A 26469-nucleotide genomic window follows, 5' to 3' on the forward strand; every position below is an offset into this window, starting at 1 on the left:
TATATATTTTAATGAAAGAAAGAAGAAGAAGAAGAAATGTCATGCTGTTTCATACACTTTCTTTCATGCATAGCAAATTAGAAATGCAGTTGGGGGATACTCCTTTCTGTGGTTAAAAGAAAATATGCTTGCAGAAGTTTTCTTCTAGATTCTTTTGAATTGAAACATTTTGTGATCAACAATCAACACCCTATCTGAGCCAAGTCTTTCTATTGGAAATTTCTTTAACGTTACTCATAGAGATGAATGATGCAAAGCTAAACACCTAGGCATCTAGCTGCCACTCGGCTGCATATGGCAGAACTGCAACGCCTTCAAAATTTTCCTGCCAGCACATTATATAGGCAAAACAACTCCATCTGCACCATCTCTGCCAGTGTCGCTTAACTGTCATCAAGACCAGCTATGCCTCCACAACTGGGCACACTCGCCTCGGTACTCTCCTACAGTTACTCTGATCCAAATCTGCATGATAGGCTTGTGCATATCTGCAAAACAAAGCTTTACTGAGCATTTACTCTTCATAAGCACCTGTTTTGAACCCTCAAACATCACTTTGTTGAGGTTATACCACAAGGCCAACAGAGTTATGATATGACAATCTTGAGAACATCACATATTCCTGCTTATGAAAATGTAGATCCTCCGTTCACTAAGTCAACAACTGCTTCAAAGAGCAAGGATAAATGCACAAAGTTCCTAGGGTCTAATCTGACCAAAACCATACAGCCCAAGCAAAGACTACACTCCAAGAATAATTATCCAAGTTTTCCTCTTCCTCATTCTTATAAGATACAGTTTCACTCACCATGTTTAGGAGTTATATGAGGCCATTTTAGCTTATCACACCTTGAGATAAGGATAGCTAAAATTTGACAGCCACTTGTGTAGAGTATAGCTCTCTAACCAGGTCCTGTTTCAAAGTGAAAGTGTAAAGATAACTTTAAGTACCTATTAACTGATGCAGCTCGTTTTGACTTCCTAAATGGAATCTTAAACTACTTTTTTTTTTTTTCCGTTTTATTGGGAAATATTGACATACACACTAGACCAAAAGTCAAGAACATAGAGAGGCCATAGCACAAAAGTCATATGGTATAAACCGATATAATTAAAGAGATAAATCCTGCATAAAAGGAGTTTTTAACCATCTATATTACAAATTAACAGGGCACTTACATGTGGCAGCACCCATTTCCATCAAAACTTGACATCAGATACATGTATATGACGTAACCTATTAAACTCTTAAATGTCTGGAAAAAAAAAAAACAGGGATGATTCTTTTACCAATTGAATGAATCCTCATGATTCATTAATATGCATATTAAATTAGCTAGGAGTATTGCTTTGTGTTTTTTTATTAAGGAAACAAACCAGATGAGAGTTTGAATTAGTGCCAATAAAGTACAAGTATATGCCATAGGAAAGGAAAAGCGATGATGCATCAACCAACAAAACTCAAATTAAGAAGAAGGATGGTGACTTACTAGTGATCTAGAGAAAATATTTGATCAACCTTCCAGGTCACTTTCACAAAATTCCTTCCAATGAAAAAATCTCAGGTCACTAATCACTCACTTGACTTGTCAAAACCAGCCATGGACATGAACATTCTCTATTTTTTAAAAAGAAATTGAATCCCCACTATTTCCATTCCCTACCCTTGTAGCTCTCCTCTGACAGGATTGGTTGCAGTTGGAATCCTCTCTAAAGGACTGGATTTGCTTATCCTGCTACTGTCATGGCTTTTCTTTGATTTTTGAACTGATAATTACCCTGTACATTAAAATCAAACTTATAAAATACATGGCCACATTAGTGGCAGAGAAAGGCTCTTTCTTCACGCTTGCCTTGTTCCTATAAGACCAAATAGACCATAAGATAGAGACAAAAGACAACGAGAAGTACTTAAAGTTCTCCAAATCACCCTGATTTCTCTTTATCCATGCCTGAATCAAGTAAAGCTGAATGAAATTAGTTGTAATGGACAGATCAAAAACAAGAACATACCATAAAGATGAAAATGTAAAATAGGCATGAATGGTTTGCCTTGGTCATGATCCGAAATGGGCCTAGAAAATTTCAAGAACATCAAAAAACCAAAGAACAATAGTCATCTGTCAAAAACTTCCATAATTAAAGAGCAATTATAAAGTTAGTTTTAAAGTATTAATATCACCGATTAATATGGTAATTATATTACAGATGGAGGCAATGCATGTGATTGGCTATAGTACCCTTTGCATTCGAACTTGACATTATGTATATTCTGTTAAGCTCCTGAATGTCTGGGAAAAAAAAAAAAAGAACAGTGGCAAACAAAAGAAAAAAAAATCTAAAAAACAAAATGCAAAGGAAAAAGATGTTTTTTAAGATGAGATTCAAATACTATTAAGGTTTCCCCCATGCCTATGGACAAGGATCACATGGGATGATAAGGTGTAAGATATTCGTAAAATTGCAAAATAATGGCAGCCCATGGCTAAGGCCATTAAGTAATACTTACTATTCAATAGAATCAATACTATCTATTATTCACATTAACTTTTTGAACTTTGTGTTCAATCATCAATGGCAATCTTAAATTCATGGTCCCTGCCTCTTCCATCTTCACCTAATTTGTTGATTACAATTAGTGGCATTATTAACTTTCTGATTTTTGTCCTCAATTGCAATCATAAATTCATACGATTCTTGTTAATTCATTTTGAACTACCTGTGATGCAAACAAAATCAGCTTGTGCTCAAGGACTTCTACATAAGGACAGGGCATAGCAAAGAGTCTAGTTTCTGGACATTAAATCCACAGAGCTAAGATTTTGATACAGCAGCTCTAGTTGGTAGAATTGAGAAGATGTAGCAGAGGATAGAGTCCTGTAAGCAGCTAGTAAAGTTAGTGTCAGTGTTACTGAGCAAAAGAGAGGGGACTCTTACAAGTCCTCACTGTCACATTTCTCTGCATCTCTTTCCTCTCTACTCTCTACATTAATTTGATTCAATGTGTGTGTTTCACATTGTGGAGATTCTACACTTAATGAAAATTTGATGGAGTGAGAAGCTTAATTTTAAATAGAAAAAAAAACATGAGATTGAACAATAAACTAGTACATTTGGTAGCAAAAGCTTCCAGTTTTGATGTTTACTTGCTTTTGATCACATTATTTTTTCTGTTTTTAAAACACCAACAAAAGCATTAATAAATGATCACATTAACAAAAAGAAAATGCAGAAACCTACAGAACTTAAATTAAGAGGAAAGATAGTGACTTACCAGAGAAAAAAGTTGATTAACCATCCGGGTTACTTTCATTAGATTCGTCCCAATCGCTTAACTCCTCATCACAGTCCTTGTACTCACTTAACTCCTCACAATCAGAGTTACCATGGGTTTCTGTGTGCCTTTTAATCCTTTTTGGGTTTGATATGTCATTAGAGCTTCCTTCTCCACTGAGTCCAGCCCCATTGTAATCATCACAACTTCGTTTGGCTTTGTCACATTCCACTATCATAGCCATGCTCTCATAAGGAGAGATGCAGCTGTTGCTATGCTGGGCCATTGTTCGGTCGAGATCTTCTATGTCTTTATTGTATATCATACAGAACCCGCATTTTTTAACCTCCTCGCCTGGACCTCCTGTTTCAATTTTTATTCCAATCTGAGTGAATCCATTCGCATCACTTTCAGACAGTAATTTATTTGATTTCTCATCGAAGAATTGAGGAGTTACATAGAGTAGCCAAAGGTGATCTGGTAAAACCTTAGGAATTAAGCTACTGCCTAGTGCAGGAGACATTCTTTTTCCATTGGTTGTCAATGAACAGTACAGGGGAATTAAGCAACTGATTTGGTGATCAACATCATGTGAACAAAACACAATGCAAACAACAATTCTCATCCACTCATTATACAAATGAGAGGGTTGTTTTATATTCACTTCAACCCCCATGCTTTGGTGCCTAAACCACTCTGGCATTTCACTTCCTGGAATAACAATCTCATATTTCTCAGTGGGAGAGAGAGAGATCTTAAGGGACTTTTTTATCCCTAAGATAAACCAGTCTATGCAGCTTTGATTGTCAACCAATTTAAAGCAATTGTGAAGAAAGAGAGATGGTTCCAATAAATCTCTTGATTTTAATTGATCTGGTAACATTTCCAGTGAAACACAACCTTCGGCATAAATGGATTCAATATTCAATGGAAGTTTTGGCAACGATCGAAGACTAGTGCAACTATCCAACACCACCCATTTCAATTTCGAAAGTTGAATGATGCTTTCCGGAAGGCAAACAAAATCATTTCCACTTAGATCCAAAAGTTCTAAAGAGAATAAGGAACCAATATCATCAGATATTACCTTGAGATTGCAATCGCTTAAGTTCAAGCCAGTCAAAGAACATGCACCTGATAAAGAAGAGAATAGCATGTCCATGGGATCAGGACTTCTTGGCATTGAATAAAAAGGGAGGAGCTCATTCCACAATTTATTAGATGATGATGATGATGATAACCCCTTACATTCATTGAAAGACAGTGTTTTAAGATTCTTTAAGATACCAATGGAAGAAGGGACCTTTCTTATAGCAGTTCTGCTCACGTACAACCGCTCTAGACTTTCGGCATTCCCTAGGTTCTCTGGCAGTCTATTTAGTTTTGAGCATCCGTAAAGATCGACTAATCTAACCAACTTCAAATTACAAATGGTGCTAGGTAAACACACAAGATTTTTGCAATCCCATAAACTCAATGAATCAAGATTAGTCAAATGCTCAATTGATGTGGGTAGTTTTGTAATTGCAGTACCACCCAAGAGAAGTGTGTGAACACGTTTCATGTTTCTCCCGAATTCTGGAATTTGTTTTATTTTTGAGCATCTGGAAAGATTAAGATACGTAAGACAATCCATTTCAAACTTGCTTGGAAGGCTTGTGAGGTTCTTGCATCCTTCTAAATTAAGAATAGTAAGCATTTTATGAATTCCAATTGATGGGTGAATCGTACGTAAATTTATACAATCTTCAAGAACCAATGTCATAAGATTTGGGACTTTAATGATGTTTGGGGTTTCAATAAGTTTTTGAGATTTTGTCAGCTTGATAAATTTCAACATCTCAAAACTCTGTTGAAAGGCAACCAAAAAGAAAAGTGTAAGAACATTAGCTTCAAGTCTTCAACAAACAAACTTAATAAATAAAAAATTGTATAAGATTACCTAAATTACCTTTGTTCCTTTCCAAAGTCGTTCAATGTAGCTACAACACATGCAAAGTTCAACAAGCTCATTTGATTGGAAACTTGATGGCAACGATTTCAAAGGGTACCCTTTCCAATCAAGAAATCTTAAGCTATTGGGAAGATGTGTAAGATCATTCGTAAGACGAACGCCACAAATTTTGAGCAATTTTAGATATTGCAGCTGTGCAAAGGCTTCGGGATTCCAATCTACCATTTTTGGTACATAAAATTCTAGTACTATGCCTTGAACTGCCTCTGTTCCCTCATAATAAGAATAAGAGAGATTTGTATAAGATGTATTATTACTAGACTATTATAATTTAAACTCCATTATTCTTTAAAAAAAAAGATATGCTGAATAATTTGATAAGATATATGCTTAGTTTCTCTCATACCCTTTACTGTAGTTTTTGTCTGCACAAACAAAGGGGATTAGTGAATTGCAAAATGTAGAATGACCAAACTTACTCTATATTAGACTTTGTTAAATAATATAAAAGAGTATACACTCAAGTTTTGAAGGTAACCTCTTACCTTATTATTTGTGAGTACATTGTTAATGTCCCGAAATGACCATAGTCTGCTACGCTTTCCAGGTTCTTTAAGGCACTCTTGATAAACTATATCCCTACCCATTTGTTGTAGTAAATCATGCATCCACAATCTATTGCCACGAACTTTTATGAGAGATTTCTCAACAAGAACCTCCATTCCAACATTAGGGGAAAGGTGAAGATAAGCTAGTATTTTTACTACATCATTTTTGATCTTATGATTAAAGAAACATGCAATGTGTAGGAATATTTCCTTCTCTACCTCATCAAGTCCATCAAAACTTATTTTAAGTACTTTGAGAATTTCATTATTAGGAAATTCTTTAAGCTTATTTAATGTACTTTTCCATTTATCAATACTTCTACCGAACAAAAAAGAACCCAAAATCTCAATAGCTAAAGGAAGACCATTAGCATAATACACAATATCTTTGGATACCTCTATATAATCCTTGGGAGGATGGACTTTTTTAAAAGCTTTCAAACTCAAAAGATGAAGAGCTTCATTATAATTCAATCCTTCAACGTCAAATATTTCTTCTACTTCAAGTATTTCTAGTAAATGTCTATCCCTTGTTGTTATGATAACTCTACTACCTAAACCAAACCAAATACACTTCTCAGCTAACTTATTTATTTGGTCTAATTGATTTACATCATCAAGAACGAGAAGAATTTTTTTATGACGTAACCTATTCTCGATCACTAAAACTCCATGACAAACATCTTGTATACTCATACTTTCATTGAAAATTTGAAGAATAAATTGTTCTTGTAATCGCACTAAACCCTCTTTTTCATAAACTTCCCTAACATTTGCAAGAAAACAACCTTCAAATTTATTAGAAACCATATGAAAAACAACTCTAGCAAGAGTTGTTTTACCAATTCCCCCCATTCCCCAAACCCCTATAATACGAACATCATTTAGTCCCATAGTCAAACATGACTTCAATTTCTCTGCTCGAGAAATTATTCCTACTTGGTCTTTGATATCTTTTGAGTATGCATAAGTCAATTTATGCCATAGCTCTCCCACAATGTTTTGGATAATTTTTTATTCTGGCCTGCAATTAACAGAGAACAGTATATTTTGAGTTCAAACCACAAAAAATGGTCCGAAAAGAAAAGAAGCAGAAATCCAATGTTTTATTATGTTAAGTGATTAGAAACTTATAAGTTAAATGGCTTAAGACAAAATAGAAAGAATCATGAACATGTATATAGGTATGCTTATGGTTTAAAACAAGATTAAAGATAAGGAAGAGTATTTTTTAATTATTTAAGAAAGAAATATGTCAAATAGAATTAATTACCTATTTGCCTTATTATTATTACAACTATCATTAAGTCCCTCCCCGCTATAAATGTAGTTATGTGTATAGTATATGAGAATACTACATCCACAATATTTTCACAACACTTTTACAATAAATCATGAGTGGTAAGTTGTTATTGGTTCTAAACTTCTAATTTGAATCCACAACTTAAATTACTTTTTTGCCCACTCATAATAGCTAATAACAACCTATCACTTAAGATTTGTTCTGAAAATATTGTGGACATAGCATTTCTCATAATATATTGGAGTGGAAGTTCAATAAAAATCCAAATCATCATATATATTAAACTAATGTGCAAATTATTTTAAAAATCAATTACGAATTGAAATTAGATTCTAAATGAACTCCAATTTTGTTTAATTGTCCACTAATTTGATGCCAAGTTTCCTTTTAATTGCCCACTAATTTGATGCCAAGTTTCTCTATATTTTAAAGGGGTTTCAATTTGTGCCTTGTGTCATTCAATCTCTCATTTTGTATAAAATTTCTTTACATCTATTTTCATAAATATAAACTTACAAAAAAAAATCATAGTAAAAGTATATTATATTTATATGTAAAACTTTGAATGCATAATACTTACAACCTATTCAAGACAAATTTTAAGTGCTTCTAAAACTACTTCTAACCCTTTTTATATGGATCCCATATTAAACCACTTCTAATCTATTTAAACTAATCCGGATTTTCTTTTAAAAACAAAAAACTTATTATTGGTCGAACTATGAATTTTAATGAAAAAGTACATGATGCTCTAAAACTGGGTTATTCATATATTATTTTAAAAATGAACACTTGAAAAAAAAAATTAATCACAATAAAAAAAATTAAGTTAAGAAGTAGCAATTTTTTTTCATTTTTTATTTTATAAAATAAAATAAACAAGAATTAAAAATTTGCCAGTTTTACCAAATAATATTCTTAAAATGATATTTTAAGAGTTTTTTTTTTTTTTAGAAATAATTACAACATGCTGCTAACCCCGCAGCTTGAACCCTTTCTCCCCTAGACCCTCAAGCACTTTATGCATGCGGAGGTGCCAATTAAATTACAAGGAATGACCATCATAATATTAATTTATGTAAGAATTATGATATGCATCTAATTATATTTATTGTAAATGTATCTATGCTAAGGTTTCAAGCTAATTTGATTCCAATGACACTTTAAGTTTGTGCCAAATATCATATCAATTAGATTTCACATTTTCTAATTTTGTGTGAATTCCCTCTGATCTAAACTACTTATAGTATGTTTAGAACTATGTCAAGCCAAATTAAAATCACTTCTACTCATTCTACTTGATGCCTAGTAAAAACTAGTTCACTCATTTTAACCATTTAAAGCTTTCTAAAAAAAAAAACCCTATCATATCTATTAAAAAAAACTATCATTAATTTAATTATAAATTTCTATGAAATTTTTTACTATATTCTAAAAATTGTCTTTACCTTTTCATTACCTCTTCATAATAAATCAACTTTCACAACTTACATGAAAAATATAAATAGTTACACGAAAATAACAAAAATTAGGTTAAGAAATATTAATTAAGTATAAGAATAATTCAACAAACAATATGTTCTTTTAAACTAAAATAGGGCAATTAATAATGAATAATTTACATCTCTAGCAAATGTTATCAATTCTAGAACGTAATATTATTAAAATAGATAGGAACCTCTAATATGTATCTAATTAAGTTTATCATTAAATGCGAATGTACTTATAAAATAAGTTACAAGCTAGTAAACAAATTGATTTGAAGCTCTTTTTTCAATAAAATTTTATTTTGACAAATTATTTTTTGTAAATATCATTAATTCCTACACTACTTTCAATGGAATTAAGTATGATTCGATTTCAAATCTCTTCTTCAATCAAAAACAAAAAATAAATATGTTAAATTAAATTACCCATCCTGCAAATGCCACCCTGAGAAATTGGCCACTTCTCTCAAAGTAGCTCTCCATTTCTGCACCTTCTTTTTGTTCTCCTTTTTGTGTTTAACAAAAGCTTCTGCAAAAGTTCTTGTCTGCTTTCGTACATCTGATGGATCCACTTTATAAAAAATAGGTAGAATTGTCATTCCAGTCTCTTTCATGCATTTAATGATCTTTGCAAGTTCATCTAGGCACCATATTGAAGATGCATAGTTTCTTGAGAGAATGACAATAGCAAATCTCGATTCTTCAATTGCTTTCAAGAGCTTTGGTGAAATTGATTTTCCTCTCTCAAGTTTTTCATCATCTCTAAAGGTAAAAATGCCTTTTTGTTTCAAAGCAAAATATAAATGGTCTGTAAAACCATTGCGTGTATCCTCACCTCTAAAACTGAGGAATACATCATATGTCCAACAAGGTGTGAAAGAAGAAGATGATGAGGCTCTTTCAGTGCCCATAGAAGCCATTGAAAATATTCTGATAAACCGTGAACCACAATTTATTAGATAACAAAGTACATTCAATTAATATTGAACAAAAAATTAGAAGGAAAATAAATAAAAGAGATGGATTCAAGAAAAGTGAGAACTTAGGATTTGGTGAATCACAAGGATTATATAGCTCTAAAACTTCTTGAAACAACGCCACCGGATATCTGATACTAGAAGAAATTGTAAACTTTTATATATAAATATATATATATATATATTCTTTTTTTATTCTTAGGCAATGTCCTATCTATTGTGGTTTTTGACCAATTTAAGTTCTATTCATATTGCTTTCATTCTATATGTTCAGAATTCAGATACTGTTATGATGTGATATCCATTGTGCATGATTTCTTTATCGTTTTGATATGCCATTATGATGTGATTAGCCTATGCAATGGTCGTTTGTACGCACATTATATAGGGGGGAAAGTTCATCTCATTTTCAGATAATTCTTTTTTTTTTTTTTTTATATATATATGTGACAAAATTTAAACATATGGCTCTTTATATGCTGAAATTGCTGGAATTAACTCTAAAATCCTGCAATTGAAACAATTGGTTCTATTACCTAAGTGCTAAACTTGGCCTAAGTTTAGCCTTCTTAGGCCGTAAATGAGCTGAGCAAAACCAAGTATTAAAAGTTAAGGCTTGTTTATTAAATTTTATTTTGAACACAAGCTGAGCTTACTCATGACTCATGAGCTACTTGATTATTTTTTTTTTCTTATTTATAGTAAAATCATTACTAAAATGTTTTACCCTTCACAAATCTATGATTTTTTTTTATTATTATTATTACAAATGGATTGTTTATATTGTGAATAAACTACAAATAATAATTTTATATCATATGAATTATTTTGCCAACTTGTATAACATAATTTCAAGTCTATATAAATATATTTTTAAACATGTATACATATAAATGTATAGAATTATATATAATTAATTCAAGCCCTATTCACAAACACATTATTATGTTTGAACTTGATCTGTTTAATAATCGAGCTTAAAGTTGGGTTTGAGCTTAGCCTGTTTACTAAACAAACGAACATAAACAAGCTCCCAGACAACTTGGTTTATTTACAGACATACCCCTAGAGCTTTACTTGTCTCCTTTTAGAGTAGTGATCATTTTTTAGAGGGCAATACTAATCTGTATCTTCTACGGTGAAGTACTTGTAAATATATTGATTTTTGTGTTGACCTTGACCCATTTCTTCAAACATGTGAGAGTGAGACATATTCATGTTTGGATTTCAACGAATCAAAATCTTTCAGTGGTGGTGGTGGGGGGATGAATATTCATTGGGTATTTGGGTTTTTCCTTTTTCATTTATATTCGTAACGGAACTAATTAAACACAAGATTTTGATTCCCAAGTCCTAACCCCACCATCAAGTCCAAATCACAAAACTCACTGACCCACAGACCAAAGGCCACAGAAGCCCAGCACAGACCCTCAGGCCTCAACCCCACCATCTGTTTCAAAAAGTATAGCACAATTCATAGAATAGGTACATGCCATTAAAATTTTAAAACTGAAGAAAAAATTAGAAGGAAGATAAATTAGAGAAGAGGAAAAACAATTTGTTGTGGATATATTTTATTACAAGGAGAGAAAAATATAAGACATGGACGTGTGCAAGAAAAGTAATAACTTACGGATTTGGAGAATTGCAGCTATTGGCTGTTGTAAAGCTCTAAAACCTTTTGAATACAGACTGTTTGTTTTTGTGCTTAGGCAATGCTCTCAAATATGATTCCAACACCTTTTCTTTTATCCCTAGTCCCTACTACACGGACTAGTTGTTATTCTTTGAATGCATTTACTCTTGACTTTGAATTTTAGTTTCTTCAAACCTGTCAATTAGGATGGACTAAAACGTGTCACATGAGCTTTCTTTGATTGCCCGGCACTTACTCCACTGATCATAAAAATAAATCAAAATTATAACTTTTCTAGTGTATAATCTCATGTATATGTATCGGGTATATTTAAAAATAATCACAATTACACACACATATGATTTAGAATCAAATTGGATTTGGACTTTTCAATTTTACACCCAATTATTCACTTGCCACAAAAAATTACAAAATTAGATAAGACACGAAAATTTTATTCCAATTGAAATACAATTTATAATATAATTGGATTTAGACTATTCTATTTTTGCACCTAATAATTCACTAGATACAAAAATTTAAAAGTTAGATGGAACACATAATGCAAAATTAGACTAATTGAACTTTCTCTAAACTTTGGCTTTAACTCTCTCTCTCTCTCTCTCTCTCTATATATATATATATATAGAGAGAGAGAGAGAGAATACGCTTTTCATAAAATAAAATCTCTAAAAATCACTAAAATGAAAATCAAAATATTATCAGACTTTGAAACTTATATATATTGAGATTTGTGAGGGAGGGCGAAATTTTATCAAATCAAACTGTTGAACAATTGGACTCTTTTCATAATGCTTTTATGCTATTATATGCTTGACAATATGTTTACTAAGTTGGTCACTTTGGTTTGGTGGACCAAGCATTAAACAAATGACACAACCCCTTACTAATTAGCTGTACTATCAATCAAACAAGAACAAAGATTACTGGAATTAACTCCGAAGTCCTGCAATTGAAACAATTGGTTCTATGCTTGTAAGTGTGGAATGCTAATTTGCATCTTCTAGGGTGGAATGTTTGTAAGTGTATTTTGCCACATAATGGCCCATCATTAGCAATGAGTGACATAACATTTTCTGTTGAGATTGCTCCTATCATATTTTGGAGTCATTAAATTCTTTTCAATATATGTTTGTATACTAAGGTTATATTAAATTTTACAATAGTGAGTTTTTAGGGGCCATAGGATTTTATTTTTTAATTTGGGGAATGGGGCAATAGGTGTAGCTTCATGGTTATCTGCTAAAAGCATGTAGTGTGTTCTACTTTGGGCCACTTCCAATTTCAGGGGAAATTATCTCATGGAGCCAAGTAAATTCTATGCACTTCCTCCTTTTGATTTTTGTGTTGACCATGACCCATTTTTCGGAAAGATGGTACTAGGTCAACTGCTTCGTTGGTCTTCAAGCCTAGCCCACTTTCTACGTTCTTGGAAAAGAGTACAATAGGATATAACTCCTGCCTTGAAGTTTTGTTTGATATTACTTTCTTCAAAGTAGACATCATTATAATGGGACCGCATGATTATTTTTAGAGTAAATGGATGACCAATAATGTATGCAGTAACTTTCGCTAAAAATTCAATCCGTTTTCTACGTTTATTCTTAACAATAGAGCAGTATCATCAGGGGTGTCAAATGCCAAATATTTGGTATTTGACACACCAAACACCAAAAAACCACTCTTATCAAGTGTTGTAAATGCCAAAATATTTGGCATGAGTGAACAATACAGTCTTAAATACGGACAAAAATTGTATAAATTTTAATATTTTTTATTCTCTTTTCTCTTTCCTCTCCCTTCACTTTATTCTTTTCTCTTCTCTCTCACCGGTTCCCTCTTTGTTACCTCTGTTCCTCTCACTAATTCCTCTCAATCTCTCTCACCCTTTGAAGCCGCCACCGCCGATCTCGCCTATAGTCCGACTTGCCCAGCTACTGTCAATATCGTCAACCGCCATTAATCTCACTCAGCCACGCTCGATCTCACTCATGGTCTCACCTTCCCCAATCACGGCCGATCTCACCCCGAGGCCACCGTCGATCTCACCCTCTTCCCTCTCCTCTCTGTCCGCCTTTCACTCTACCTCTATCTGGTTGTGGATTTTTTTTTTTTTTTTGGTTGCAATTTTGGTTGATTTGATATTGGTGAGTAATTGTGGCGGTTGTGTGTTAATTGTGGTGGTTGGTTTGCAGTAGAGATGGGCTGTAGTGGTGGTGATGGTGGGTTCTAATATGATGGGTGAGCTGTGGGTGATGGTGGGTTGTGGGGGTGGTATGAGTTCTGTGTTTGTTTTCCAAATTGTAGGTGGCAGGTGGTGGTTCAGTTGATTTGGGTGGTGGTGGGTTGTGGGCTATGGGCGATGATAGTGGCAGTGGTGATGGTGGGCTGTGGAGGTGATGGCCGGTGGTGGTGAGATGTGGTTGATTTGGTTTTTGTTTTTATTTATTTTTTTAATATAGCTGGGTTTTATTTTATTTTATATTTTATTTTTTTTAATGTGGTGTAATATTAAAATGGAAGATTTGATATATAGCGAATTATAAAATGATGTGGTAAAATAATAAAGTAGGCTTTTGATGTGTCAAAATAACATTTTTTTTAATAAAAGAGCTGATGACAATGCTCTTATATTATTTAGTCTTGGTCCACTTTCTACTTGTTTTTTACTTTAGTGTTTAACCTAATGGTGAATTTAGTCTTTTAGTTTCCACGCTTTTGAAAATAGGTAAATATGACACATTGACAGATTAACCTAATGGTGACTAATATACAAGGCTGGCCCAAGGCCTAGGCCTAAGGCCTCAAAAAAAATTTTTTTTAAAAAAAAATCCCTATTAAAAAAAGGCCTCATCTCCCTCCCTAAAATGCCAAAAATTTTATAAAAATATAACATTTTTTAAATAATTCATACTTTTTTTTTAAGAGTGATGCTAAAAATATCACAAATTTTACTATAGGTTTAATTGACATATCACCAATCACAAAAAAAGTAATTCAAATACAAATAAATTAAGTTGTTGAAATTCATCAATTATAGTCATTATCACATTATATTGTGAACTTTTTGTAATATCTTTAGTATTTTTTTTCTTCCATTTCTAACAAGGCTTCCAAAATAGGAGACCAATAGAAATTTAAATCAATTGAAACCCTAGAAAAAAAGATGCTACAAATGTGATAGATCATCACTAATGACTAATCTCCTCTAATAGTTTGAAACCTTAATTTTTGTAAATTAATCTCTTGCAATGCCACATACCAAATAATATCTATCTATCTTTTTCTCTTAAAAAGAATATATAAAATTAAAATTTAGATTACAGATGGACTTGACTATGCATAGTCATATCTAAGTTAAAGTAAGTTTCTTTTTTAAAAAAATAATATTTTTTTTTAGTTCTTTTTGTTTAAATTTATGGTTCAACTGTGATATTCAATCCTCTATATGAAATTAACCTTAGTTTAGTTAATATTATTCACCAATTTCTATATTTACATCAAATTAATGTTTACATATAAAAATGCCGCATATAAAATTTTCGTCTTAGGCCCCAAATTTTCTTGGGCCAGCCCTGCTAATATTCATCAACTTGTTAAACAACATTACTTAGGACATGACTATGAGCTGGTAAGGAAAATTGTCTTACAACTTAGTTTCTTTAGGGTTAAATTTTTCATGTTATATGTAATTTTCATCTTCATATGTACAATTATCTTTTAAATTTATAATAGAAGACAGATACCATCTTAAAGTTACATTGTTACAATGTGAACTGTTGTATCTCAATAAGAAAAATTGTTTTCGCATTGAGGTTTTTTAATCACAAAGAATAACTACACATATACAACTACTATCTTTTAAACTTATAATAGAAGACAGATACCATCTTAAAGTTACATTAATGTTACAATGTGAACTGTTGCATCTCAATAAGATAAATTGTTTTCGCATTGAGGTTTTTTAATCACAAAGAATAACTGCACATATACAACTACTATCTTAGTATATTATGATACTCACCAATATTTATGTTTCCAAACCTTGAATTGAAACTCACCTTGCAATTTTCTTCTCCTTTTGAGTGTTCTCACTTATTGAATGTCACAGTAAACAAAGTAAAACAAAAAAGGCGTGCAACATAAAGAGAGAGAAAACAACAAAATTTGATTTGAGGGAAAAAAAAATCACTCGATGACAATTGCAACCAGAGATATAACTAACATACTAGCCGTTGTAACTCTAACAAAATTAACAGAATTTACAAATAACGTGGAGCCAATGAGGCACTGACATCTGGCAAGGACCAACAATGACAAAACAATGTTGCTTCGTAAAATAACAGTAGTAACTGAAGACAAAACGTCGTCGTGGCAATAAATAAGAAAAGCAGTGCGGTTTAACTCAAAGAGCCATAAAATTTAAAACAGGAACTTCCATGGTGGGCTATTCATGTTTTAAAGAAGAATCCTGAACAATTACTAGTACTACTCTACTAATTTTCTTGTTAAATTTAAGAATGGACATTGGGTTTTGGAATCAAAGAGGTATAGTTAAGTGCAAGCATGCACATCCTCAGTGAGGTCAACAACTCAATTCTTTAAATAAAGTAGGTGTGAAAGCGAGCAGTAAGAAAAGAAAGACAAAAAATTATTCAACTATGTTAAACAAAACGGAAGATAATTATGAGAGAATAAAATGTTAGCCGGGGCAAATTTTGTCGTTATCAACATAAATAATAAGGAATTTCTCACTAAACAGCAAAATGTAATTTGAATATTCTGTGGATTTCTATTTTGTTCTAAAGAAATTAATGATTTTGGTGGTGGATTTGAGGCATGATATAATGATACAAATTACAAAGGAATAAAAACAACAGTAGAATAAAAATATACAAGATTAAGAGAGTGCACTGCGTATTATCGAAGCTAATGTTCATAAAGAAGTAAGGAGCAATGGTTGCTAGAGATTGAGGGTTTGCCAGAGGATGATTGTCCATTTGTCCGAACCCAAACATTTCAACTATTCCTAAACATCTGAATGTCCTCCCTCAACTTTGCCACAACCTCTTTGTTACTTCCATTACCCTGCACATTGAAATCAAACTTTTACAATACAAGACCATATTAGTGGCAGAGAAAGGCTCTTTCTTCATGGTTGTCTTGTTCTTATAAGTCCAAATATACCATAAATAGAGAGAGAGAGAGAGGGGAAAAAAAAAAAACACAATGAGAAGTACTTTAAGATCTCCAAATCTCCCTCTCTTTGTCCATCTCTTCAACAATGCCTGAATCAAATAAGGCTAAATGAAATCAGTTCTAATGTACTGATCAAACCAAACCAGATTTCTCTAGATGAAAAGGAAAAAAACAAAATATGGTCTTTCAGTATCTTTGACTCAAAGAACTAAGTCATTAGATGCCTTCTCAATTTTGCCCTCACAATAAGAAAATTCAATTAAATTCTCCAAGGAACAATAATCATTTTACAAGGTAATTGTAACCTATATAACTAGTTCCAAAGCTCTGGGTCTTCACTTATGGTTGTGCCAATAAGATTAATAAAAGCACCTGCAAGCTACGGCCTTGTTTTTTTTTTAATCACGTTTTATGTGGTTGTAACTTGAAGGGTTTATCGGTCATTTTTATTAAATATATATTAATAACAGCATCATTTTAAGTTTTACTAAAATAATTTTAAAATAAATTAATCAAGAAATTTATATATATATATATATATGTAAGCCCAACTTGAATAAAAAAAATAACAAATAAATAAATAATTTATTGTGGACCTATATATATATATATTTTTTTTGATAGCTGTGGACCTATATATATTATTACACAGAACCAAACTCAAACCAACCTATATATATTATTATAGGTAAAATCCATAGAAAAAAATGTATGTTGCGTCAGTGGTGAGCACGTGTGTTTCCAGGCTCCTGTCTCAGGTTCTAACCTTCAAAACAGCTTTTTTAATTTTTTTTAATTTCTATTATAAAAACGACGTCGTTTTGAATTTATATAAAAGTAAACATCTAAAACTAAAACCTTAGCATCTCTTTCTCATTCAGCCGCCCCGTCCCCTCTCTCTCTCTCTCTCTCTCTCTCTATCTCTCCCTCTCTCTTTCCAAGTGAAGTGTACGACATAGAATGGGACTTGATCATGGTGGATGCACCTACTGGGTACCATGATAATGCCCCAGGAAGAATGAGTGCTATATACACAGCTGGGTTGATGGCTAGGAATAGAGAGGAGGGTGAGACTGATGTGTTTGAAGGGTATTTGACAGAACTTTTGTCAAATACCCTTCACTATCCCAAGTCACAGGGCTCGCCTTTTGTCCATAGAGCTTTCATTCTCTGTCCTTTTTTTTTTTTGTTTTGTCATAGATCTATTATTTACTTGAGAGAATTGGAGCTGGGATTTTCCTTTCATGTATATTTTCTGTTGTTACAAATTTTTTATTGGATGAATTATACTACTGAGAATTACTAAATAAACATAATGTGGGGTGACCATCTTTGGTCCTTGATACTACCAATTTGGGCAGAAAAGGTTTACTATCCAACTAATTGCACTGCTGGGAGATGGGAATTGTGTCTCTTTGTTCAATGTAGTAGTTATAACTACTTATAACTACTTCATTTTCTTAGCAATAAATGTAGTTGGTATAACTTATCTATAGGGGTTAGTAGATCCACCACAGTTCTATGCACATGAAACTTCAAAAGATGGCAACTGATAGTGGGGTTCTAATTAAATTCAAAAGTTGCTGTATGAAAGAAAAACCAGAAGGCATTCCCAAATAAAACCGTTCTACCAATGGATAAATTATCATTTTTTATGTACATAACCTTATGTTTGGATGGGGAATTGATGAGAACATAGAATAGGAGTAGGAAAAAGTGATCAGAATATAGTCCCCCTGCTTTTCAATAAGAAATACAATGTGTTGTACTATAAAAACAACAGTGCGTTTTTATTTTTTAAATTCAGTTGTTACTAAAAAGTGGTGTATGTGGATTTCAAATTCTGGTTCTCCCAAATAAGATTAGACAATGCAATTTTATTTTTTCACACACAATTGAGTTATAAAGTTCTTAACAAAACAATAATGTCTTATAATATTAAAAAAAAAAAAAAAAAAACAAACAGTAGGACTAAAGAAAAGTGGTCTGTCAATATTGGGAAATAAATAGGCAACAGATGTCAATAAATCTTAGATCAAATTACATTTTAAACCCTATACTTCAGAGGTGGTTCAAATTAAACCCTAAAAATTAGAAATTATAACAAACTAAACCTTAAAGTTTGGTTAGTTTTGCTAGAGACCCAAGTTTATTGTAGGCCCATGTAATTATTGAACTAGCAAACTAGCCTTTGGATTAGTATAGGGTGAACCAATGATTCTCTACTATATAAACTCTATATTGAATTCATTATAATTCGAATAAGTCATATAGTAAAAATGTAGCTATAATGGGTTTTGTAAGGACACAATTCTCTAGCGGCCCAATAAGGGTGTTGGGCTCGCGCATGAAAGATCCCTCACAATATGATTTGTAGAGAGTGGGCTTGAAAAGCTAGCCGTTGGTCGCGGGGCTGTGCCCGGTCCTGGTTTTGGAGGAATTCGTGTAGAGAAAGGATATGGGTTTGAACGTTTAAGCCTTACGGCGTCGCATCCTGTGGGATGGGCCTCCTCGGATTTGTTCCGAGGACCGTTGGGGTCTCACCCCGGTTACCCGACGATGGGTTTTTTCTGTAATCTCAGGTGTTGTTGAGATCTTCTCACCCAGATCGTCTCCCCCTTCTTGGAGGTGGGATGGATCCCCTCTCAGATTTACTTACTTTCTTATTTTATACTAGCTCGCATTCGTTGTCCTTCGTCCACGTGTAGGGTCGATCTTTACAAAAACTGACATTTGTCCCATCAGTCCATTCCCGGAATTGTTGGGGATGGTTTGATAAAGCTGCAGGGTACAGCTCTGTCAAGCGCTGGGTCTTATCTGGAAGGGTAGTAAGGATAACTTCCCCAAGATATTTTGGATCTCCTTACAAATTCGTCCCTATACCAGTTTCGCCCCTGTATTCCAATGGGATTCTGGATCTGCCGAGGACTAAACTGTCCTCGGCTGCCTCCCAAAAACTGTTTTGGGCTCTCTATTGTAGAGCTTGGGCCACAGCTCTCCTCGGATTGGGCCTTCGGATCTTCCAGGAGCAATTGGGCTTGGTCCACGAATTGTTGGGCCCCACAATAGCCCCTCAAAACCTTTCTGTCCGACTTCCGGATTGGAAAGGAGGGTTTTGGCAAACCCGGGCCCTCAAAATGGCCCATTTAGTTTGACCCCGCATTTATGTGAGCGGTTTCCCAGGAAGTCAGCCGGTTTTCAAGGGATTCCGTTTAATCCGCTCGTGATCTACTCTTGCCGCTTGGATGTCCCAGACGCGCCCTTAAATGAATTCCCTTTACGAGGCACATTTATGTCCAGCGGCTCATCTGATAAGGTGGGGAAACGGAACGGGCGCCTCTTTTCTCTTCAGATTCTTTTGGAAGCTCTGAACGCATTTAATTCCATCCGTTTTGCCTTTCCTATAAGAAGGCAAGCAGGTGGCAGTGACTTCCGTACAGACTCCTCTCCGTCCTTCTGAAATTTGAAATCCTCATCCCCCTTTAGCGTCCACTTAGCCCGTTTGTTACACATCATATCTGCATACGCCTTCCATAACGAATGATGAAGGAAACACGCTCCTCCTCAAAACACCATATTCTGACAAAACTTGAAATGGCTCGGTCAGGGCAAGGGTGGCGCAGACTGAAGATCTATCCCGCCTTTCTTTTAGCTAAAATCCGAAGCAGGGGCTCGTCATGTCGACTTCTCGGCGTGACTGAGTCGAGAACAACCAAGACCAGCACCGCCCGGCTCCTCACGAGCGTACCTAATATGGCACCAGCGTGTTAGGAGTCAGGGCTGAGGCAGGGGCTAAGTGCTTCTGCTTCTCCCTCTTTTGCTCCCTGGTGCCCTCCCCCGCCCTCTTCTTATAGTCTTCCCAGCACCAGTTCCGTTCTGGTGCCTTCTCTTTTCCCTCTTTTGCTCCTTTTCTTTCTTTTCATCTCTTCTCTCTTCTTCTCCTCCTTCTTTACTCATGTCCTCCATCTTCCTCATTCATCTCCTCCATCTTCTTCATTGATTTCTTCCTTACTATTTCCTTCTCCTTCCATCTTTTTCCAAAAGAAGGTTCTTATCATAATATGAGCAGCATTGTGGCAGAGATTGGAGAGACTTTTGAAGACGAGTTTAAAAGACGCCCGACTGTTTACATATCTGTACTACGGATGTTATTGTTGCTTAGGCAGTTCACATTTTGTATAGGCTTGTTTGAGCCCCTCTTTGTATGTTGTAATGATTTTTCATATTAATAAAAGTTGCTATTTTACTTCGTATGCTCTGTCTACGTTTTTACAAATTTGCAAGCGCTGCTCGGCACGATAATATACCATTTGAATCAATGACTAGTAAAGCCAAAATACTTGCTAATAAAAAGATGCCACCATAACTTTAATGAAATTGTTTGACATATCAATGCGCACCTGTAAATAGCGATACTTGTCCGAAACGAAGCCGAGATTAGAACTGGATGTTCTATGTGGTGTAGGAAGTAATTATTCGAAAAAACATCATCCGTCAAAATGAATAGCCCCCTTAGGCTTACGAATAGTGAAGTGTCCCGCCATCATCCTAACACTTTTATCGGCCTTAACATTTTGCAGTATTTGAGCTGGGGACTTTCCCTATCCGAGCAGTTCCCTATAGGCTTGAGTCCGAGGACCATGCAAGGCCTTGGTTCTGTTCAAAACTTGTGAGATTTTCTCTTTTGTACTTGGTTTTCCCATAGGCTTGAGTCCGAGGACCATGCAAGGCCTTGGTTCTGTCCAAAACCTATGAGATTTTCTCTTTTGTACTTGGTTTCCCCATAGGCTTGAGTCCGAGGACCATGCAAGGCCTTGGTTCTGTCCAAAACTTATGAGATTTTCTCTTTTGTACTTGGTTTCCCCATAGGCTTGAGTCCGAGGACCATGCAAGGCCTTGGTTCTGTCCAAAACTTATGCTCTTTTCTCTTTTGTACTTGGTTTCCCCATAGGCTTGAGTCCGAGGACCATGCAAGGCCTTGATTCTGTCCAAAACTTATGCTCTTTTCTCAGGCGTTTCATAAGCTGCCGAGCAGGAAGTTATCCTCGGCAAAGGTTGTCCCTTGGTGTGGGCCATAGTCCGTGGGCTTCCACGCAGAACGGGCCTGGGCCGCGAATTTACTAGGCCCACAGATTTAGAGGCATTTCCGTAATCTTTGGTCACGCGGTACTTTTTGGCGTCCCAGTGTTCGAGGTGCGCCTTCACGAGGCTCCTTTAGTCTCAGGGTTGCAAATGGTATTGGAAATCGAGCCGGAGACATTTTGTCTGTAGCGTTCCTTGGGACGCTGCGTGAATTAAATGCCATCACCTCACCTTTTAAATAAATAGGAGAGAGAGTTGCTTTGCCTTCGCACAAATTCTTCAGTCTCCTCCCCTAGTACATCATGTTTGAGGTGAGGATTGGGGCAAAGGGGCTCTCTCCGCCACAAAGGCGTCGTGTCTTCCTGAGACTCCAGATAGTGAGATACGGGCCAAGGAGGCGTAGACTCAAGAGAATATTTCAGTTCGAGAGAGGGGAAAGGATGTTTCCCCCTCTTTTAGTCAAAATCCGAAGCAGGTTCTGGTCATGCCAGATTTTTGGTATGTCCGAAGAAGGAATTTCCGCCATCAGCACCGTCTGCCTCGTAGCAGACAAATTTCTGCGGGGGCTTCCCAACTTCCGGCTCCCTGCATCTTTTCTGTAGATGGTGTTAGCCTGAGGTCAGGTTCTTTGGCTGCCTGAGTTATGGGCATGTAGAAGCGTCGAGGAATAGTTTCCTTAGACGACGTCTTGGGACAGTAGCCAACCTCTCCTCTGAGATATCTCCTCGGCATCATCTTCACTCTTTTGTACTTTTCTTTTGCTTACGCAGTTAATTCTAATGTTAAACTTGTTTCAGCCTTTGTTGCACACTGTACTGTTCTTTTGTCTTAATAAAAAACGTGTTTATTTCTTTATACATACTTTTTTGCAACAACCACTTTGGGCCTAAATATTAAATCTAAGCCTGCCTTTAACAATATTCCGGGCAGAACAATACTTTAACACAAATCCTTATTAGTTTAAACTCGCAAATATTATCAAGTATGACAATGGTAATCCTCAATAGATTAAATTCATGGAACTAACCGAGATAGCTGTTGAGTGCTACGCGATGCACGCTAGACCAATCCCCGAGAACGATAAACTCTAAACAATTCGTCCGAGACGGTAGTTGAGTAGCGAAGGACTTTGTGCTTTTGGGTAATATGCTGTACCGTATCGCATCATTCCCTTTGGCACGGGGGATCCAAGGGTGGACCGGGGAACCCGTGCAATTTAGGGATTGACCCAACTGTTAATGAGAAGTTCTCTTCGGATGGATCTTGAGGTTTATGATCTTTTTATGTACTTGGTTTCCCCATAGGCTTGAGTCCGAGGACCATGCAAGGCCTTGGTTCTGTCCAAAACTTATGAGATTTTCTCTTTTGTACTTGGTTTCCCCATAGGCTTGAGTCCGTGGACCATGCAAGGCCTTGGTTCTGTCCAAAACTTATGAGATTTTCTCTTTTGTACTTGGTTTCCCCAAAGGCCTGAGTTCGAGGACCATGCAGGGCCTTGGTTCTGTCCAAAACTTATGAGATTTTCTTTTTTGTACTTGGTTTCCCCATAGGCTTGAGTCCGTGGACCATGCAAGGCCTTGGTTCTGTCCAAAACTTATGAGATTTTCTCTTTTGTACTTGGTTTCCCCATAGGCCTGAGTCCGAGGACCATGCAGGGCCTTGGTTCTGTCCAAAACTTATGAGATTTTCTCGTGTACTTGGTTTCCCCATAGGCTTGAGTCCGAGGACCATGCAAGGCCTTGGTTCTGTCCAAAACTTATGAGATTTTCTCTTGTACTTGGTTTCCCCATAGGCTTGAGTCCGAGGACCATGCAAGGCCTTGGTTCTGTCCAAAACTTATGAGATTTTCTCTTTTGTACTTGGTTTCCCATAGGCTTGAGTCCCATGCAAGGCCTTGGTTCTGTCCAAAACCATTGCAAGGCCTTTGGTTCTGTCCAAAACTTATGAGATTTTCTCTTTTGTACTTGGTTTCCCCATAGGCTTGAGTCCGAGGACCATGCAAGGCCTTGGTTCTGTCCAAAACTTATGAGATTTTCTCTTTTGTACTTGGTTTCCCCATAGGCTTGAGTCTGAGGACCATGCAAGGCCTTGGTTCTGTCCAAAACTTATGAGATTCTCTTTTGTACTTGGTTTCCCCTTAGGCTTGAGTCCGTGGACCATGCAAGGCCTTGGTTCTGTTCAAAACTTATGAGATTCTCTTTTGTACTTGGTTTCCCCATAGGCTTGAGTCCGAGGACCATGCAAGGCCTTGGTTCTGTCCAAAACTTATGAGATTTTCTCTTTTGTACTTGGTTTCCCCATAGGCTTGAGTCCGTGGACCATGCAAGGCCTTGGTTCTGTCCAAAACTTATGAGATTTTCTCGTGTACTTGGTTTCCCCATAGGCTTGAGTCCGAGGACCATGCAAGGCCTTGGTTCTGTCCAAAACTTATGAGATTTTTTTTTTTGTACTTGGTTTCCCCATAGGCTTGAGTCCGAGGACCATGCAAGGCCTTGGTTCTGTCCAAAACTTATGAGATTTTCTCTTATTCGGTTTACTTTTCGACCATAAGCCCCTTCACTAGGGCGGGGAAAGTTGGCTTGAGGCCGGAAGCCCCTAGAGATGCCCGCGCCCTTGGCACTGCAAGGCGTAGCCCCTAGCAGAAGCTTATGCCGGAGCAACAACTGTATGTCGCCGGAGTCGGAGGAAGCCCCTAGGAATTTCTGCTTGCTAGAGAGCTGACTCCACCGCCACCTGCGCCAACGTGCAAGCTTCCCACAGACGACGCCAATTGTAAGGACACAATTCTCTAGCGGCCCAATAAGGGTGTTGGGCTCGCGCATGAAAGATCCCTCACAATATGATTTGTAGAGAGTGGGCTTGAAAAGCTAGCCGTTGGTCGCGGGGCTGTGCCCGGTCCTGGTTTTGGAGGAATTCGTGTAGAGAAAGGATTTGGGTTTGAACGTTTAAGCCTTACGGCGTCGCATCCTGTGGGATGGGCCTCCTCGGATTTGTTTCGAGGACCGTTGGGGTCTTACCCCGGTTACCCGACGATGGGTTTTTTCTGTAATCTCAGGTGTTGTTGAGATCTTCTCACCCAGATCGTCTCCCCCTTCTTGGAGGTGGGATGGATCCCCTCTCAGATTTACTTACTTTCTTATTTTATACTAGCTCGCATTCGTTGTCCTTCGTCCACGTGTAGGGTCGATCTTTACAAAAACTGACATTTGTCCCATCAGTCCAATCCCGGAATTGTTGGGGATGGTTTGATAAAGCTGCAGGGTACAGCTCTGTCAGGCGCTGGGTCTTATCTGGAAGGGTAGTAAGGATAACTTCCCCAAGATATTTTGGATCTCCTTACAAATTCGTCCCTATACCAGTTTCGCCCCTGTATTCCAATGGGATTCTGGATCTGCCGAGAACTAAACTGTCCTCGGCTGCCTCCCAAAAACTGTTTTGGGCTCTCTATTGTAGAGCTTGGGCCACAGCTCTCCTCGGATTGGGCCTTCGGATCTTCCAGGAGCAACTGGGCTTGGTCCACGAATTGTTGGGCCCCACAGGTTTTATAATATATTTACCTTCAATCTTTACAATATAAATTCAAATATTTTTTACATTGGTTCATTAATATTTTCTCTCCCATTTTGTTTTTTTTTTTTAGTTTTTATGGGAATATTATCATGGAAATAAAGAAAAAAAAAGTTATTAAATTCTAAAATTGAAAGTTTTCAATCTTAATTTTTCAAAAAAAAAAAAAAAAACAACAAAACAAAGCTACCGGTCTTAATTTAAACTCAAATAAATCAAAAGGAAATTAGTATTGACTTTTCAAATGATAAAGGACTAGTTAGAAAAATTATAAAATTGTGTTATTAAGCTTTTAAAGTGGGACATTTCATAATAGAATATCTTCTTCTTCTTCCTTTTTTGAGAAAATTTCATAATAGAATATTAGTTAGTAATCTCTCTCTAAAAAAAAAAAGTGATAAAGGACTAGTTAGAAAAATTATAAAATTGTGTTATTAAGCTTTTAAAAGGTGACATGCACAGTTGAACAATTATCAAATCAAATTAACAACCACCATAGTTTGTCGTCCAACATTGTATGGTGGAAATTGTTTACCATTCTATCATCATTATGGTAAAAAAAAAAATCACAAAGGAGACAAGGATTGAGAAAAATCAAGTTTTCATGGTCCTTTCTTGGGATAAGAACTCAGTCATTCCATTTGTAATGCACCCCATGTTTATGCTGAAGCTTTCAAGAAATTTGCCTAAATCAACTTGCACAACTCCTTCGTTTGTCTATCCTGGATTTAGTCATAGATCATATTAAATTTTACAAATTTTACCATTCTATCATCACGAAATAAGCTAAGTATCAATGGGCCAAAACCAATGTTCACATATGGCTATAAAAAGCCCAATAGCAAAAAGTCTAGAAAAGGAGGAAAGATAAATGGGTTAAAGCAAAACTGAATGGTTTGAACCAAATAAACATTTGTGAGACAAAATAGGATGCACATCAGCACATGTATGGTATAGATAAAGCCATACGTCAAAGCTAGGTCTCTTGTCTAAAAAATACCAAGAGAATTGCATAATAGTGCATATAAACTCAAATATGGGTACACTTCTAATCAACATGGAACTCCAAGAATTGGACACACCACAGGGGCATGAAAATAACTAGATCTCCATTCTCCATTTTTGCACCATCAATTTTGAGTTGCACAAGCAATTTCCACTTACTAATTGACAAATCGTTTGGTTTAAATAAACATTTACAATTACAGTAATTTTGAAAAGATACATTTCCATATTTAATTGCAAATAGCTTAAGGGGAATCTAAGTACTAAAGTGCATCTAAATTCCCCCAAAACCTGATTACACCAAAAACCAATTTGGTGACTTGACCTAAGCAATCATTATTAACTCACATTTTTGG

At 35.6% G+C, this 26469-nt stretch overlaps 1 protein-coding gene across 1 annotated transcript; it reads right to left on the reverse strand.

Annotated features, from left to right (window-relative positions):
- Positions 1 to 265: 265 nt before the first annotated feature.
- Positions 266 to 19972, reverse strand: LOC115961075 (TMV resistance protein N-like). The gene is made up of 12 exons (XM_031080120.1): positions 19856 to 19972; positions 19076 to 19121; positions 9053 to 9497; positions 7132 to 7190; positions 5774 to 6789; positions 5635 to 5653; positions 5226 to 5494; positions 3296 to 5123; positions 2720 to 2793; positions 1810 to 1952; positions 410 to 488; positions 266 to 325 (listed from the first exon to the last, which is right to left on the reverse strand). Exons 1-12 carry the CDS (start codon positions 19970 to 19972, stop codon positions 266 to 268), a joined length of 4155 nt encoding a protein of 1384 aa, XP_030935980.1.
- Positions 19973 to 26469: the final 6497 nt, after the last annotated feature.

This window comes from Quercus lobata, chromosome 9, assembly GCF_001633185.2.
Source record: "Quercus lobata isolate SW786 chromosome 9, ValleyOak3.0 Primary Assembly, whole genome shotgun sequence".
Classification (NCBI taxonomy): Eukaryota; Viridiplantae; Streptophyta; class Magnoliopsida; order Fagales; family Fagaceae; genus Quercus; species Quercus lobata.

What these genes read in the sequence shown, in the direction of transcription:
- LOC115961075 (XM_031080120.1), bottom strand. Translation starts at nt 19,972, where the DNA reads ATGTGTAACAAACGGGCTAAGTGGACGCTAAAGGGGGATGAGGATTTC. An exon ending in GACTTTGGAAAGGAACAAAG is followed by an intron (nt 5,124 to 5,225) that starts GTAATTTAGGTA and finishes GCCTTTCAACAG; the next exon opens with AGTTTTGAGATGTTGAAATT. An exon ending in TGATTTTGTTTGCATCACAG is followed by an intron (nt 1,953 to 2,719) that starts GTAGTTCAAAAT and finishes TACTTGATTCAG; the next exon opens with GCATGGATAAAGAGAAATCA.